The sequence below is a fragment of the Tachypleus tridentatus genome, chromosome 10 (assembly GCF_004210375.1).
Source record: "Tachypleus tridentatus isolate NWPU-2018 chromosome 10, ASM421037v1, whole genome shotgun sequence".
In the NCBI taxonomy this organism is placed as follows: Eukaryota; Metazoa; Arthropoda; class Merostomata; order Xiphosura; family Limulidae; genus Tachypleus; species Tachypleus tridentatus.
The window spans coordinates 95,385,791-95,404,959 of record NC_134834.1 but is presented as its reverse complement, the minus strand read 5'-3'; the positions used below and the strand labels follow the sequence as shown (position 1 = coordinate 95,404,959).

The window sequence follows — 19,169 nt, the reverse complement described above, 5'->3', positions numbered from 1 at the left end:
AACACATTGTTTTATAGTCATTGAAAGTATATTTCCATTTTTTTGTGATGAATATTGTTATCTCGGGTCTTTAATGACATCCATTTTTTTATTCAACCTATTATATATAAAATGTTTTATGTACAAAACATCAATTACATTCTATAAAAGTGTGTAGTATTTATTACTATTTCTTTTTCAAGTATGTGCATATGAAAGAAACGTATTTTGAAGATGTAAATATATATATATATATATATATATATATATATATATATTTTAAAACCATAACATTTTTGAGCCATAAACCAAAACACATTAACATGAAATTTTTTAAAAAAGGATCCTACCATTTTGTAGCATGTAGTCTTGGACCCTTTTTTTACAAAATGTGCAGCATATTTAAAAAAAATTGTTTTTAATTTCATGTTCATGTATTTTGGTTTATGGCTTAAATTTTATGGTTTTAATATAATTAATCAGACAGGGATTTTCTGTTTTTAATGTAGTCCTTTTTCATGATTTTGTTTGTTTATTTAATGTAACTTAGATATAATTATCTCATTTCACTAAAATTACACACACACACATTCTCATGAAACATTCTGGTAAATAATATGAACATAACAAAAAGTGTGCATTTCTTGTGTATACATTAACACTATTGGCAAAAGCTAATTTCATTTAATATTCTAACAAATTATATTGTATATTTTATGGAAGTGAGAATTAACTTGAAATTACTGCTGCCCAAAGATTGTTAAAAAAATATTATTTTTGCATTAATAATTAAAGAGGAGGAACAAGTACATTTATAATGTTTTTATAATGTTACTTTTCAGCCAATAGCAACAACTGATTAAATGTTAATGTGAAAAAAAATGTCTGGAACTTTTATCAAAAGAAAAACTGTTATTGGTTCGTGCACAGATTGAAGAGTGTTTTGCACATTATTTTGGCTCGGCATGACCAGGTAGTTAAGGTGCTCGACTCATAATCTGAGAGTTGAGGATTCAAATCCCCATCACACCAAACGTGCTCATTCTTTTATCTGTGGGGGTGTTATAATGTTACAGTCAATCCCAATATTCATTGGTGAAAGAGTAGCCCAAGAGTTGGTGGTGGGTGGTGATGCCTTCCTTCTAGTCTTACACTGCTAAATTAGGGATGGCTACTGCAGATAGCTTTTGTGTAGCTTTGTGCAAAATTCAAAGCAAGCCAAACCACATTATTTGTAAAAATATAGTTCTTTTAAGTTGTGAACTTCCACAGACACTTAGGTTGTTTATTTTTAACTCTTTATACTCATTATTAACCCATTATTTTTAGGTTGTTTATTTTTAACTCTTTATACTCATTATTAACCCATTATTTTTAGGTTGTTTATTTTTAACTCTTTGTACTCATTATTAACCCATTATTTTTAGGTTGTTTATTTTTAACTCTTTGTACTCATTATTAACCCATTATTTTTAGGTTGTTTATTTTTAACTCTTTATACTCATTATTAACCCATTATTTTTAGGTTGTTTATTTTTACTCTTTATACCCATTATTTTTAGGTTGTTTATTTTTAACTCTTTATACTCATTATTAACCCATTATTTTTAGGTTGTTTATTTTTAACTCTTTATACTCATTATTAACCCATTATTTTTGCACAATTTGGTAAAATTATTTTCGGGATGTCCTAATAATTATCACCAAACCTTATAAGATTTAGTCTATTTATGAAAGGTGGGTAATATGGTTTGGATTAGTTTTCAGCCAGAGAGATGCTATCACTTTCTGATGGGCCAGTAATAATTTTTGGCTAAATACTTCCAGCATCTTCATAGGTTGAACGTGCTGATCAAGTTAGAATTCTATTTCAAACTAATAAAGTTTCAGCAGATTGTGAAACTGTTCATTTTAATGACCTAGGCTTGTATGTAGCGTAAAATTAAAACTTTTATTTCTTCTCGAATTTATACCGTATTAAGTTCCAAGAAATTTAATTCATTAAGAGCATATAAGAAATTGCTCAAACATGCATTCAAATGTGACTAAACGTTTTTCATAAAAATTGAAATATTTTGTTGTAAAGCCCATACCATGACCAAGTTTAATCACATTAAGTGAAAGAAAATTCCTTTTTATGGGATAAAGGTTGATTAAAATTCTGTATCTGAACAAAACAAAGAGGGTATCGTTTGAGATACAACAGCTGTAAAATGTTTATTATTTTATTCTTTCTTCATAAAAACAGGATTTTATCAAATGCTGTCTGAATAAAAATCCCAGTCTCCGCCCAACAACAAGAGTACTCCTTTTTCATCCAGTGATTTTTGAAGTACACTCACTTTCTCTTCTCTCTGCTCATGTCATTGTCAACCATGCACGTGAGTTAACTTTTGTTGACACAATATTTATTCACTTCTGAATCATTACAATGATTTTTACTATTTTTATAATTTTTTTTCCTACTTGTAAAATTAAAATATGGGTAACAATGGTTAACATACCTGTGCATAACTTAAAACATTTAGACCATTGTATGAGAAGCATTATCTTCAATTTATCAATCCATTGTTACTGGTCAATTTATAACTAATTCAAAATATAAAAGCACTATCTCAAATTTTTTTTGCTGTCACAAGCAATGGCATTTGAAGTCTTGTGCTCACATTCTGTTCTTGAATATCTCAATTGTGTCTCTTCACTTGTTAATCAAAGCATGACTAAAATTGGTCTGTGTTTATATTGACTACACTGAAGTTAGATATTATTTGAAAGTATCTTTAGTTTAATTCATTATCATTCGTGAATTATACAGTTAAAGGGACTCGTGTTCCCTTATGTCAGAATTAGTGAGAGTCTGTTAAAATGTTATACCTAGCATGGCCAAGTGGTTAGAGTGCTTGACTCATAATCAGAGGGTCACAGGTTTGAATCCCCATCACACCAAACATGCTTTCCTTTTAGCCGTGGGGGCATTTTCATGTGACGATCAGTCCCTCTATTCATTGGTAAAAGAGTTGGCAATGAGTGGTTATGACTAGCTGCCCTCCCTCTAGTCTTATACTGGTAAATTAGGGACAGCTGCTGCAGATAGCCTTCATGTAGCTTTTCATGAAGTTCAAAAACAAACAAAGTGAAAATAATGGGTCATCTTTGAGACCCATTATTTTGCATATTGAAAAGTATTACTAAGAGTGATCATTTGTTTTTGTTGATGGAATGATTGCTTTAGCATTTTTGATAGTTACATTAATATTAGAGAACTTAGTGTTACAATTGTACAACACCAATTGAGTGTGCAAAGCAAAATTTTAAATAATCTACATGGATGCTGCACATTTCATCATATGTAAGTTTGCTAGCTTATCTCAACGTGAAACATTATGGGTCATGACATTGTAAAAAGTGGTTTTTTGGGTGTCTTGTACAATAATTTTGTGTGTACTTTATTATTCGTTAATAATTTAAATCATACTATGAATGCTTCTGTTCTTTTTTTTAATTTGTTCAGTGCATAAACATAAAATAGTGATTCATAAACAACATAAATAGATGTAAAAATAATCATTTTGCCTGGCCACAATCAGTATGGCTGGTTTCTCAGTAGTTCACCATAAAAGCAAGATTTGTTGATGTGGCCTTCATATCAATCAAAATTAAAATTAATGTTTTCATGTTTATCACTTAAAACATATGCATCACAAATACTTGTTTGGTTAAAATAGATCCACACATGGAAATTTGTATTTGAAAAAGTAAGGTGGCAGGCATTCCTGTTGATCATGCAATGTACTGTTTTCAAGGAGACATAGACTTGAAAACATGAGATTTCTGTGATTTTGGCACAAAACTAATCATTTGTAAATGTTTTAGTATCTTGCAATCAACCTGATTTTCTTCTGTTTAATAGTATTCAATTAAACTATATTTGCTAATGTAGTTTGAAACAAAAACCTGATCAAGCTTTGTTAAAAGGGACATACATAGTTTCAAATAAATTTAGTGTGAAAACTACCATTAAGAAATGGATGCTTCAAAATCCCATAGCACATATTATGGGTGGTATGGTACTACTGACTTCTTTCTTTATAATCACTAGTTACAAACTGGGGACTGTGGAAAATAGCTTTAGGAACCTTGCTATAAATGTAAAATAGACATTTTTGTATTTTATCTGCTTCTGTTTCTTTGTGTATTATGTTTTACATCATGATCTGATATTCATATCAGATAAATTACACTATACATGGTACACATCAAGCATATTGACACTGGTAAAAGGAAAGTTTCATCAAGTTCGTTTACGTGGTGTTCCCTACACCATAGCTGTAACTCTGAGGGTTTATAGTGATAAAAATAGGGTTTTAGTACTTAACAACAAACAGATAATTGAAATAGTGAAAACAATGTGAAAGGTATGAACTAAGTTACATTGTGCTTACCTAGGTTTTTATTGTGATACCATACATATTGAACCAGAAAGTAAAATATGTATAGAAATTGATCCATCAAGCTTTTGTTTTATTGAAATGAGACCTTGTCTTCAACAGTGTATATTTTCTTTCCATAACTTGCTTGATTTAATACTGTTATTTTCCTTATCCATATAGCCTTTCAGCCTGATCAACTCACCGATGAAGCAATCCAATCTAGATGGGGTCAAAATGATATAATTGCTAAGATTACCCACGAGGATGGACGCCCTGGGGTCACCATCAAACGAAGCAATACTCCCAGACTGGAACTTCAAAAATTTCTTGAAGATGTAAGGTATAGTAAACAAAATATATTTCAACTTCTGTGGCGTCCTGAAATGCATGAAAATAAAATATGGCAAAACAAGAAAAACATTAAAATTGATTTCTGAAAATGTTACTCTCCCTATGTTCACAAGATTAGCTATTCTTGTCTTTTGCTGCTCTTTGTATGCTTGCTTTTCCAGAAGTGCATGCCACAAGCCTTCATCATCTCTCTATTGGAATCCAAAGTTCCAATACGACTGTCATGAAAATCATCATGTCTCACCTCTGCGTCAACATGGAAAGCACTACTATCATGTAACACACGTGACTCCCTTTACACACCACTACTGAAATATCACTTCTTGCTTGGCAGCTGTCGAGCTCAGATGTTCTTTCTGATGTTGTCCAGTTACCTAGAATTTTTTGCAATTCCTATTTATAAAGTCCAAAGCATCTACAGTCACCACCTTAGGTACTTTGCCAGTGTATGATTCCATATTTTCAGTCATGGGTATGGGTGACCTATCAGGGGATATATCAGTGCTCATTCGCTGGCAGATTGAACTGTAAGTGAGCCAATCTTTTTTGCCTCCTTCTGCCCCCTTCCTCCATGACTTTTTAAGCTGTATCAGACTGATGATGATTTTGACCATTTGTCCCCCACTAGATTTTGCTGCACCTTCCCATTTGCTACCTAATGATTCAGCTCATCCATTATTGGTCTTTTCAGACTTAATCTTTCAGGTATGTGATGTTTTTGTTTCTTGCACCTTTTTCCTTTTGTTTTGGAACTTCCTTCTTACATGAAATATCTTCCCAACCTTACTTGTTTTTTCCCCCTTCCACTTGATATTATGGTTCATGCAGACCAATTTGCATCTCAACTGGGGAAGGATGTCAGTATGCCTCATTTCTTATGGACTTCAGATCATTCCACTCTTCCTTATCATTGGGCAAACTTTCCTTTTTTTAACTAACAGTTGTTGGGGTCAATTCTTCTGGTTTGGAGGGTGAGCCCAGTTTACCTTGTCCAACTTGCTCAGGCTCAGTTTCCTTGACTTTGTCTCACCCTCATCACCCTGTTAAGGTACCTTTCCTCCCTTCACCTTCCTACTTTCAGAGGTTCTTCACAGGAACCCTCAAGGGTGTTCTGCTGAAATCCTCTCCATTCTTACTTATACTTTGTCTTAGCTGTTGCCATTGATTCTCACATTTCAAATGTGGTTTGTTTGTTGTTGGAACCTTTTGGATCATAATACAGTGTAGGTACGTTCTCGTTTCCAGGCACCTTATCAGTTCCTGAGTCTTTGCAGAGTCAGATGGCCTTGGCCCATCACCATTCTCTTCTTACAAGCGTAGTAGCTCATTTGTTGCAGTTGCAGTCAACTGCTTCCCTATTTCTTGTTCCCCAACCTTCCTCTTCCCACTATCTTTCTGTTCAATTTTCCTGCAGTGTCATAGTTGGACAATTTACTCAACAATACACAATCTGCCAGCAGCAGTACTGGTGACTACATAGTCGATTTAGGAACAGCATAGGCTTTTCTCTGGAATTTTGTTCATCATTGGGGACTTTTTTCACCAATGACTGAGTTCATAAAATGCTCTTGGAGAGATACATTATCTCTTTGCTCTTTTTTCCTCCATTATCCATCGTTTCTGTTACCTTTCCTTCACCTTGGGATCTCTCAACATGCCAGTGTCTGTCAGGACCTCATCACGCAATAGGCTGTTGAAACAACTTCATCAGGTTCAAAGGATCTTTACTCCCACCTGTTTATGTTTCCCTAGATGACCAGAGACTGGCATCCTGTCATCAATTTGTTCCATCTCAGTGAGTGTGTTCACACTCCTTGCTTTACCATGACGATGTGCCTTTTTCTTTGGTGAGCATTTTTTATGTCTTTGAGTAATTAAGCTGGATGTTCCCAATGCTTACCTACACATTCTCGTGGTGGAGCATTCGAGTACATATCTTTGGTTTGTTCGTCATGGGGTTGTGTACTGGTTTCATGCCTTACCTTTTGGCTTAGCATTAGCACCATACATATTTTCTTGTGTGGTCCACTCATTTGATCAACATATTCATGCCATGGAGTTGCACTTTCATGTTTATATGGACTAGTTTCTTCTTCTTCTGCTCATTCTGAAGAGGAATCACTGTCCTACTCATTGTCTCTGGTTAAAGCTGAACGGATGGGCTGGTTGGTCGATTTGTAGAAGTCTTTCCTTTGTTCTACTCATAACTTTATCCAACTGAGTGTCTCCTTCAACATCTATCTCAGTCAAACTTATCCTTTTCCTCTCTGGCCCTCTGTTCCCTCACATACAGCTGCATGACTCCTTTCATACCCCTGCTTCAGCTTTACTTTGCATTCTGTGGTAAGAGGTGACTGACCAACAATTCTATTTGTACATGGGATGGGTTTCACTTAGGTGGCTATAACCATTTACAGACATCTTCCTATCTAATCCACACTATAAGACATGTTGATTCTTATACATTTTCCATGGCTATATATGCTCACCCTTGAAATTGGGTGTTTTACCATATCACTGGAGGGTACTTTCCACATGATATTTGTATCATGATATGCCCAGTCCAAACTTTATAACCCATGAATAGCATGGGTAAAGCAGAAAGGATTGCTACTTGTCTCTGCCATACCTAAATTGTTGTTGTCTGCTTTTAAAAAAAGTATTTTGATATCACCCTGTGCTTTCTCTCAGGTGTTGCAGTCCCTCTGGACTGTACACTGCACTTCTTACCTCTTTCTTACCAGTGAACAGGAGCCCTTACCACTTACCAGTTTCAAGCTTCTTGGGGGTGACCATGAATGGGTTCCACAACAATGGCTGTAATCATTCAGTCCAGAGTAGGGTAGTGATGTTCTGCCGCTGTAGACGGACTTCCCTGTTGAGTAACTAATTTCCTGAGTTGAGACACTCAAATGAAGTTTCACCCCTCTGATTTAGTTCTCTCCTCCTACATTTGCATGGATATCAGTATCCAGTGAGTGCCTGTGATAGTGGGGGTTGTGGCATGCTTTTCTGAAAAAGTTTGCATGAAGAGGACAGCAAAAGCAAGAAAACTAATTGTATCAATATATCTATCAGAAATACATTTTTATCCAGGAAAATTATAACTTTTATCCATTTAAGGTTAACCTTTATGTCAAAGCTACATAAACTTCTGTGTATTATTAAGTTAGTTAAAGTTTGTGTTCTCAGACATATGGAAGTAAAATTGAAAACACTGTTGACATGCATTTCGAAATAAGAACCAGAATTGTTCTCATATACCACTTTGCACAAACCTGTACATACATTTGATGAACATGTATAGTTGGTATAGGAAGCTGAAGTTTTATATGTTTTTAGTTAATTTATTTCTTCAGTCATGTAAAGAATTGGAATTCTAGGCAGTATACATATCTGGTTGTATGTTAAAAACAAAGTATTTTAAATTGATTTTGTAAATAACTGAACAGTAATAGAGGGTTAAAAGCCAGTTCTACATGCAGAGAAATTGGGGACAACATATATTAATGTTGTATTTTACTGGTTTTGACCACACAGCACGAAGTGCAATGTTTAAGATTATGTATGATTAGATATGTATGTTACCATGCATTTAATAATACTGATGTAATGTTTTTATGAGTATTTATTATTTGCTAAATATTTAATTACATTACAGGGATGGAATATATCCTCTAACAGCCTTTGCAATAAAGCACACTCCAACTGTAAGAACACGACCAGTGTCTCCCGAGGTTAGAGAAATTACTAAGTCCTCTTCCCCAGAGTGTAGTGATGTGGAGACCCGGCTAATTGTTAACATGATATGTAACATAAAACCTCAAGAAACGGGACAAAACCTTGTAGTAAGTGGCATACTTTCACTGAGAAACTTACTTAAAATGGAAACTAAAGTTATGAAGTTTTAAGAATTTCAAGTTCCAACTTTGAAGAAAAGATTTATCCAACACTTACTTACCTCTGCCTATATTACAGCTATTACTTGATTGCTAAGGTTTTTTTCTTTTACCCATCTAAGCACTGGTCTGATTGTTTCTTGCTAGCTTCAATCTTTTATTACTTGTGTAATTGCCCTTGCCAATATCTGTCTCATGACACACACTATGTACATCAATGTGCCCTCTGTCCTGATACTGTATATAAACATCTCATTAATGTCATATTATCACTTTTTCTCAACAAAGTGTTCACTGATGGGTTTCTCTGTATTGTGAATGTTGGAGATACTTTAAGTGTTTTTTTTGTATATTTTGGAAATAATATTTGTTTGCCAAGCCATAAGATATAAATTCACAAATTATTGTTTCTGGTAGGGAGGCAAATCGGGTCTTTCCTTTTCATATTTAATATTTAACATCACTCAACTAATGGGGGGTGGATGGGTGGGGGGTTCAGTCTCAATTGAGGCTGTCAGTGACTTTATTCTTAGTGAGATGGAGTCATATATTCAGTCTGGTGATGTTTCTCCAGAAGGCTCTGAAGCTGTAGTTTCAGGTGATCCTGGACATTGTAGAAGTAATTTGGTTGCACTTTTCCCAGTGCTTCCCATTATTTTGTTATCTTCTCAGGAAGCCAAATTAGGATCAGTTGCCTCAAATGCTTTTTGTTTGCTTGGTAATTTGAGTATGTGAAGTTTTGATCTTTCTCCTGTTGCTTATGAGCTTGTGCCTTTGTTGATGACAGAAAGGTCTGAGGACAAATACTCAGTTCTCTCTCCATCTCCTGATACTGCAGTTAATGCAGGTAGGTTTACTGCTCAGTTACATGGAAGTACAAATATGCCTTGTCCACCTTATTTGTTGGAACAACATGCTTTAGTTTACTGCCACCAGGTGGACATGAATTTAGACTGAAATAATAGATCCACTTCTGGAAATTTGGAGTTTTAGAACAGATTCTGTGATCAACTTGAATACATCTCACTTTTTTAGGATTTATCTGACCCTAGCCATGCAACTAGGATACTTCTTATCCTTCAAACTTTTATCACTTTGATGACAAGTCGGGATATTTGTTAACATCTTCCTTGGTTTGGTTGTCAGCTTCTGCATTTTTCCTGGTCTTAGCATTGTTTGATGGTGTTCGTTTACCAGCTGCCATTCTCAATAGGTTACATGATACCCTACTTCTCTGACCTTTGATTTTTGTGGGCATTGAATTTTTGTAATCAAAGGTTGATTTGCCCAGATGCCTTCATATTTGTCATCTCAACTTTCCTCAGCTCCTACAGGGGATTATAGTTACACCCTATTTGAATGTCCCAACCCTACATCATCATCTTGATTCATTGGTACCGAGAATAGATTCTGTCCATATCTACAAGGTTCCAAACAATGACAATGTTGATACTGTATGCCTTTGGAATTTGTGGGAGCTTTGTTCCAAGGAGTTCAGAACATATGGAAAATCTTTACCACAGATCCATGGGTACTTCAGGTCCTTGCATCAGGATTAGTCATTTGGCTCACATCTTCACCACCATTATCCACCCAAACTGTAGTTTTGTGGGCTACCTCAAATCTTCAGATTTTTAACAATTGTTCAATTGCTATTAGGGATTTATTGGTCAAGGAGGCAGTGGAGAGGGTCATCTCATTTTGTCCAAAATTTTATTCTGATCCATTTTGTTTAAGAAGATAGGCATCCAGTCATCAAGTTTTCTTGTTTACATCAATTCCTAGATCCTTTAAGGTTCATGATGCAGCCATTCCTTTATCTGCTTTGGCAATATTTTACCAGGACTGTGGATGACCAAGTTCAATGTGATTGATGCCTATCTATCCCAGCAGCAGAGTCATCCTTTGGGGCTCTGTCCTTCAGATTGTTATTGGCACTGCATGTATTCTGCTGAATCAGACAAGCATTTTCTTCTGAACTTCATTTGCTGGGCCTGTGTACACTCCTTTATGTGGATGTCTGGTTACTGTTAGCACCAACTCGCTAGGTGATGGAAAGTCAAACCCAAGATTCCATATTCTGAGGAAACCAAGGCAAGCTTTATTGTCAGAGCCAATAAATCTATTCTCACTCCTCTGCAATATATCATTTATAAGTGTTTCTTTCAACATGTATCTCTGTGGGTTCAGTCAACTTCCATCCAGCTCCATTCTATTGGAACCAGGTAGTCTGACTCTTGCTCATCTCTCCTTCTTCCACTGCACTGATTTTTTTTTTTTTTTTGAGTGGATGACATCACTCAAATCTGTCATTCCTTTGGGATGAGAAATCCCTTCAGTAGTCTCAATACTAATAATGGATCATGAACAGTAATTCACCAGATTCCCCAGTCTCCTTAATGGAATCAGAATCTTCAATCATGAGTGGTAGTTATGTAAGAAAAACACTTCCCACTATCTTGTTCAGTGATCCATCTCTTTATGGAGCCCTCACTTTGGGCTTCTGGGATGGGGTGCATAGCTCATTGGTTAAGAATTCTAGATCCCATGGTTTAGAACTTCTTGTTTTTCAAAGGGTAATGTCTCAAGGTCTGGATTTAGTAGAGGAGATCATGCTTCATTTGGACAGTTACACAGAAGTGTCTTCAATTTCCCATCAAGGAGACATTCAGTCCAGATGTCTTTATTTTCAAACCTTGGATCTTTACAGGACCCACTCTCATTATATCATCATCCTAGCTTGCTGTGTTCTGCTTGAAATGAATTTGGTGGTAGATCAGTTGCTTTGACCCAACAGAATGGGTGTTACATCATGAAGTCTTACATTGGCAAATGAATTTGGTGGTAGATCAGTTACTTTGGCTCAACAGAATGGGTGTTACATCATGAAGTCTTGCATTAGATTTGCCTTCAGTTATATTGATCCATTTGCCACTCCTTGGAACACTTAGTAACCAATGGTGATGACAAATCATGTAAAATTCTACCTGCAGTGCATGAATTAGGTTCCAGGTGAAGAGCATACCTGTTACAGATGTAGTGTGGCTCTACCACTAGATTACTAATTTTCTGCTGGCATGCCCATGATCTGGGCAGATGCATTCTGTATGGATAATACCCTCACCTGCCCCACCATCTTCTTTGTGTGGGATTCTGACTGTAGTGTTAGAAGAGGTAAACATGTTTTGGAAGTTAACATTTTCTTAAATCAGAAATGTGTGTCTGATAGTACTTATCTTGTTTCACACACTCCTGTTCTTCGTCCCAACTGAGACCTGGTGTGAGAGACCGTGGATTGGATCAATCTTGAAAAATTAGTAACATTATCTGAATGAGGTCCTTATGTATAGTACCAGGAGAGAGGGTGCATTGACGTAGGTGGAAAGTGTCAGGAGACATATCACCAAGAATAGTTAAGTGGAGAATAAAAGACTGGAGCAAGCAGGGAAAAAGCAGACTATTACTTACATGGGCAAAGAAGGAAAACCTTGGCAGTCAAGCAAATAGCTGTAGTGTAAGAAGGGGTAAGTATTATTGGAACTGTTAACTTATTAAAGATAAATGTTTAAAATGTCCAGAGTAAGAGAAAGACTGCATCATTTAAAAATTACATGAAACACTATTTCCACAAATTTTATTTTATGGACAGAGGAAATATAATATTGGAGCTTGTGAATGCTGTTTTTTTATTTACAGACAAAAAGTTGTGGTTCATTTTGACCTTGCAATTTAATAATTGACTCTTTATTTGTACCCAGTCTTTTTAAGACAAATAAGGTGTTAAGCCTAGCATCATAAACAATTTTGTGTAGATCGGCAAAATTTCAAGCTTTTACAGCTCTTTGTATTGACTGTTGGTGAACATGAAATTTATAACTGTACCTAAAGTAAAATATTAAAACATTTCAGTGTTTTTTTTTAGTTTATTTGGTTTCAATAAATATAAATTGCCCAAAAACAGCATTTCAATTACAAATAAAAAATAATTTCTATAACGTTTGAAAATTCAAACCATACAATTTTTAACAGAAATTTGTTTCTTACCAAATTTTAATTTTGTTTTGGTAGCATTTTTTTGCAGTGACCAAAATTGAACGTTTTTAATTTGCATTGTTTTCAGAACCAAAGTGTTTATTTAAACAATGAATTTTATTTCTAGATGATGATAGTGCTAAGAATGGATGATAATATGAACCGGCAACTTTCTTGTGAAATCAATGAAAATGACACTCCAAATGCACTTGCAGATGAGCTTGTCCAGTATAGTTTCATTAACCAGGTTAGGATTTTAATCCATATTTATTATAAAATCAGTGAACTCACTATTGTATGAAAACACAAATAAATAAGAATACATTTTTTTAATAAAATATTTTAAAATAATTAAAATCTGTTAACAAGGAAAGGTCTTCTATGCACTATGCTAGATGTATAAATTAAATATTAAATTAGTGAAAGCTTACATTGACAGTCAAGGTTTTCCTCAAAGTAAGATGTGAAAGGACAGCCGAGAAGGTCCAAATGATCTCTTGTTTTCATTTTATTTTAAATTAAGTACCCTATGCCTACACATCACTGTTAACCCATTGCTTTAAATTATAATAAATGCAAGGTAATCCATGTCAATTTTTATACATTAAATTACAGATATAATTTTAATGGAGATAACCTCAACAGTGTTATGGAAGAAAAGAATTTTGGGATTATGGTTGTCAGTCTCTTAAACTATCCAAGCAATGTGCTGTTACTATTGATAAATAAGATATTAGATTGTAATTACAGAACTGCTGAATATAATTTAAGCCTAAAGAGATTATTATTTCAATGTATAGATTGCTGATTATACCTCATTTCAGAACATTCACTGCAGTAGAAGATTCAAGGATGGGATTTCAGTGGTTTAAACCCTGCCCTTTTCAGTGCATGTGCAACAAATATATTTTTCATTGTTTTTAGATTTTCTAAAGCCTCAGAAAATAGTCATTATTAGAACAAATCGTTATATAGATTTCAGAACATCATTTTTCCCTGTGTGAAGAAAATCTACACCTGAAGTAGCATCAATTTGACACTATAGAGATACTGTGAGGTATAGTCCCCATTTCCCTAAGGTGTCAGGAAAATCTGTTATGTTCATTGTGTGTTCTTAGGTTTATGACCACATTTTTAAACTGGAAAGAAACAGAAGTTGTCATGATGTTGAATGCATTAGTGATTAGACTTGAGGTTCAGAAGAGAATCCTGAGACTAAAATCCATTAAAATAGAATTGATGATTGCTCACAAGCAATAAGTTCACACTTTAAAATTAGTGGCTGTATTACAAAAGAAACTTACCAAAAATTATAATCAAAGTATTCTGATTGTTCAATTATGTAATTGTCAAGTCTTTTAATGTAACAACAATAGTTATTTTCGTTTTTGGTCTGCTTGAAAATAGTCTAATAAGCTGAAGTCCAGATACAGGAGTCTGTATGTTGTTTGTCAAAATGCTTGATTTAAGGTGGACCTCACCAACTTTCACAGGAGTGTGTTGCAATGGAATTGTCTTATAGGGCAGCTGTGCATTTTCATAGTTATAAGACAGAACAGTGAAGGAAGAATTGATTTTTGTAACATAAGTTACCTAAATTATTTGCATTAGGCCTAGCAAGTTATTAGAATTAAATGGAGCTGCAACTTCTCATAAAGAAAAGTGAGCAAATAAAGTTACATTTTTACTTTCATAATAGAATCTCAATATTTTTACAAGTTATCAAAAGCTGAACTAATATTAACTAATGTTGTATTTTCAGGGAGATCGTGATTTAGTGGCATCATTGATTAAAGAAACTTTCACTCGATGCCAACTACCGAACACAGTAGTCACAACAGTTCCAGATACTTCTTCACTATTGTGAATATCTTAACTATAACATGATGAACTTAAGATTTTGTATTTGGTGTGACTTGGACAGACAGGTATAATTTGAAACAGTTAATGAACATTTTAAACAACAAAATGATTTTCAGTGAATGTACAGTACAGTGTGTAATACCCTAAAAGAGTTGTAAATGGGAGACTTTTGACTAGAAGATTACTTGTACAAAATTCTTTTATAAAAATTTACACACTGTAATATATAGAAATCTACGTTGTACAGATTTAAAAGTAATCTTTTGCATATTGTGAGATTTCATTCTAGCTGGAGCACTTGCTTTGGATTGTGAATAAATGGCTATTCAGCCTAGCAGCTACTCTTATAAGCTGTCTTTGGGAAAAACATCTAACCCATCTGGAAGAAAATTTTGAGTTGGAATGTGGTTTAGGGACATCTTTGGAGTAACACATCAGGATGGATGTAGATGTCTAGAGTGATGCAATTTTTAGAAATTCATGTTTTTGTACGCTTATAGCAAAATAAACACATTTTGTATCTTACAAGTGAAATTTCTGGGGAAAGTGACATATCTGCGAGAAACTGAAGCTATACCTAACATATTTGTCAAATTAACAATTTTTTGAAAATACCTTACAAGTTATAAATGTGGATTTATTACCTAACTGTGTTTTGAACAATGCTACTGTACTACAATGTTAGGCTACTAAGTGCTATGCCTTCATATGTGCTGACTGTGTCACCTCTTGTTTGGCATAGTGATAATCCTACATACAGATTATTAAAATGTTTTAAAATCATGATATTACCAATAATAGTTATAATAACTTATAATTAATGCATAACAGAAAACTATATAGAAAATGTAGCAAGATACACCTAATAAAAAAAAGCTTCTGATTGAAATCTTACAGTAAGATGTTGAAGGACTGTTTGAAGTAGTCAGTATGTGTAGAACCCTTTCTTTTTGGATTTTGTATTATTATTTTAACATCTTAGTGGATATATTGCTAAACAAATGTGTTATTTTTACAACTTTAACTAGCATTCTCTAACTATAATCCAGGAAAATATAAGCCCAAATTCTTTTGTTGCAGTATTACAAACTACTTTCAATTCTAACCTCTATCTTTGTCTATAGTGTGGATATTGGGAAATCAGATAGGATTCCAGCATCCTGCTGTGGTTATAAAGAGCTGAGTTTTTATTGCTAGTAATTGATGAATAACACATTGAATAAATCTCATTTACTTAGTGTATATTTTAATGGACTGGATGTCTGAGTAATAGGAAAATTTACTACTTGTCATTCAACAAAGAGAATAATAGAGATAGAACTGCACAGATTTGAATTAGTAATTCTTTTAAATTGTGGGTTTTACCAATCACAGTATGCTGTTGAGATCATGGTATTAATTACTCGTTATGCTTGTATAGTCAAGTGCAGATATGTCTAAACCTGGAGTTTGTATCAGAATAACAAGTAATAAGAGAAGTTTTGGTAAAACATTTATTTAGTATCAGTTTTTATTTAATGTAATAAGCCATATCATGCAAGAACAGAATAAGATATTTGAGTCAGTTGAATAGTGTAGTGCCATTACTCAGTTTACAATTGTACATCATGATGGCCAAAGAGTAATGTAACTAGAAACATTTATGGATGTTTCATCAACAGGTTTTATTCTGTTTACAATGCAGCTATTTGTAAGTAAAATAATCCTATGATCTTATGAACAAACAAAACTTGTGTAAAGCTAAAATGTGAAGATAATTTGATGTGCTGTTAATCTGCATATGAGTTCATTAATCTATGGAATTGTTTCATTAATATCAGAAATATGAGTTTTGTGCATGTATTCACATCAGAAAATATTACTTTAACATGTTCTTCAACAGCCATGGGTGTCTTTACAGTTTGTGGAACATTAAAAGTAAGTTTAATCCAGAAATTCACAGAGAGTGGTTTTGGATGTATATTTTTTGAGACAGGATTTCTTTTTATTAATTAATAATTTTTGAATGAAATACAGCATTGCCAAGTCTCCATACTAGCTAGTATTAAGGTCGACCCACTAGGAGTAAGTTTAGTATATATTAATAAAACTTGATAGGGAAGGTTGAAGTATCACTGTAGTCAGCAGTAGGATCAGCAGATAGAAACACTTTGAAAGCAGCTATAGACGTAATATTGTACTTGGTTTGCTGCACGATATCTACCAAAATGATTCTAAAAGGTTTCTGAATATCTTTGTGTGTCGTTTGGAAACTTTCATGTTTCTTGTGCTTGGCCATTAAGTTCATGATGCAGTGACAGATTTGAAGTCACCTTACCACTTGAAATCACATCAAGCAGCCCCACTGCTAAAAGAATGCAGGAAATGACATATTTTTAGCCAATAAAAATGTCCAAAAAATTTCAGTTCAAATTAAGAAAATATGGAATTTGGTAGGATTTTTTTTTTTTTCAACAAGAATGCCCCCTACTGACTGTTGAGGGGGTCTGTTAATAATTATTTGACGTATAAGAAACATACTTGTTAAAGAATATTCTCTTTTTAAAACAAATCTATCTTCCATATAGTGAAAGTTAAAAATAAGAATTATTCGTGTTGATGTTTATAGTTTAGTAACATTTTTGTGATTTAAATTAGAACTATGATCATTATGCACTAACGTAAAAAAATGGGTAAACTGCTTTTGCTGTATGTTCTAGTAAAGTATTAATAACTCAAGAAGGATATTTCCAGTAATACTTTGAGATCATACTTCAGCAAACTGTGACTCTTAATGTGTGACCTTTTTTGTTCTTACTAAAATAAAACATGATTTTTTTTTTTTTCCATTTCACATTTTATCATAAGTAATGAAACATTACTGGCATGGATCAAATGTTGAGGGAATTTCATTCTTCCCAAGGTGTGGGAACTACAAGCTGCAACTTCGTGTAATGATTTTAACTTCCAGGCAAAAACTGCATCAGTCGTTACATGTACATCACTCTTGATGTTTATTTTCACCTAAACCATGAACCACTATTTTACAGACTCGTGCATTTCACCCACAACCACCAGAGCTGCTAGACTGATGATATATAGATTTTTTTACAGAAAAAAGGCAACTGAATATTCATCATGTCTATAAATCATTCAAAAATGTTTGAAACAACTTTTACATTGATTGTTTTTTTCCATTTTCTGTAGAAAATAAAATTTTGGTTTCGTAACAACTAGCATACTAACAGTCATATCGTAACTTAAAGATTGATATATATTGTAGGTTGCACTAAATTAAACAAGTCATTGAACAGTGTTTTACTAAACACACTATCATAGTAGTCTTTAAAACATTTCTTACAGTTTGAATAATAAAATTTCAATATTTTGTAATGATTCAATAAAATCCCACCAACATTTTTAAAACACAATGTTAATGTATATATTTTCATAACTTGATCAGATTATGTAAGGGAAAATTTTTGAAGTGTCTATCTATGTACATAAGACAGTTCTTGGTTTGAAATATAGTTTAATTATGTTAATACTTTAACCCTACTTCCACTCTTTGTACACATTGGTGTTTATATAAACATGTGGAACCACTTTTTAATACTAGGCAACATTAAACAATGTTGCATGTTGTGTTAAAACTTTCAGTAATTTATGTTTACATGGTGTGATTGTTCGTTATTAAAGTATAATAATAAGTATAATAACTTTACTTGGTGACACCAGAAGCTGTAAAACCATCTTTATATTTACTATACCTGAATGAGTTATGAATTGATGTATACTTCAGCTGCATAGACACAAAGTGTAGTTTTACTGGTTTGTTGGAAAGCCAAGTAAAATAATTTCTTAGAAAGTTTGGCTGGTTTCTGTATGCATAGTTTCAAGGCTGAAGTTGAATAGAGAACATTGTTTTCTCCTTATCAATAAAAGTGTTAATACCCATACCAGCCATTCTGAGATGCATAATTGTAGAACTGTAAGGAGTAGGAGAATATGTGAAATTAGACTTTTTGAGATTTTTGCTCTAGTTAGATTATATTCAGTGATTCATTCACAAACCTGAGATTAGCCAGTTTTCTCAAGCTTCTTGAAAACTTTCCTGTTTTATGGTTTAATCCTGTTTTTATTATAATTTCTTGACGTTGGTGCTTTATTAAATAAATTTACATTCGCTTTTGTTTGCCATTTGACAAGAAGTTTATAGCAAAATATTCTAATACATGTTTGTATTATTTTTATGCAAACCTTTAAAGAAATATGTTTTGAAAATGTATGATTGAACACGCATACAAAATGGGGTCGTTAGGTTTTTAATGTAAAATATTGAAAGGATTTGTAAGTGAAACTTAACATGGCACACCTGTGTTATAACATAAAAGATATATTCTTTGTAAGATTTATATGCGAGTGTAACATGAAACATGCTCACTGAACATTTCGAGTATCCGAAGAAACATTTTTGTAGAGTTTGCTTGTATGTGCTTAAAGTGTTTGTGGCATTTGTATAGGTAAACGTAAGAAACATTTCTACGGTTTTTTGTGAACATTTACTGGTATACATTTGTGGAAGGTGAGTATGAATATACAGTAAAATATGATTTATGTATTGTGAATGAATATG

The 19,169-nt window shown here is 33.5% G+C and overlaps 1 protein-coding gene across 1 annotated transcript in view; it reads left to right on the top strand.

Moving 5' to 3' along the window:
* LOC143229907 (nuclear receptor-binding protein-like) overlaps positions 1–15,077 on the top strand; it is a 66,516-nt gene extending 51,439 nt beyond the window's left edge. Inside the window, exons 9-13 of the mRNA XM_076462776.1 lie at positions 2,228–2,360; positions 4,590–4,749; positions 8,422–8,608; positions 12,819–12,938; positions 14,454–15,077. Of these exons, the coding sequence (XP_076318891.1) occupies positions 2,228–2,360; positions 4,590–4,749; positions 8,422–8,608; positions 12,819–12,938; positions 14,454–14,558 (705 nt within the window). The 3' untranslated portion in view covers positions 14,559–15,077. The remainder of the gene's footprint in view (positions 1–2,227; positions 2,361–4,589; positions 4,750–8,421; positions 8,609–12,818; positions 12,939–14,453) is intronic.
* Positions 15,078–19,169: the final 4,092 nt, after the last annotated feature.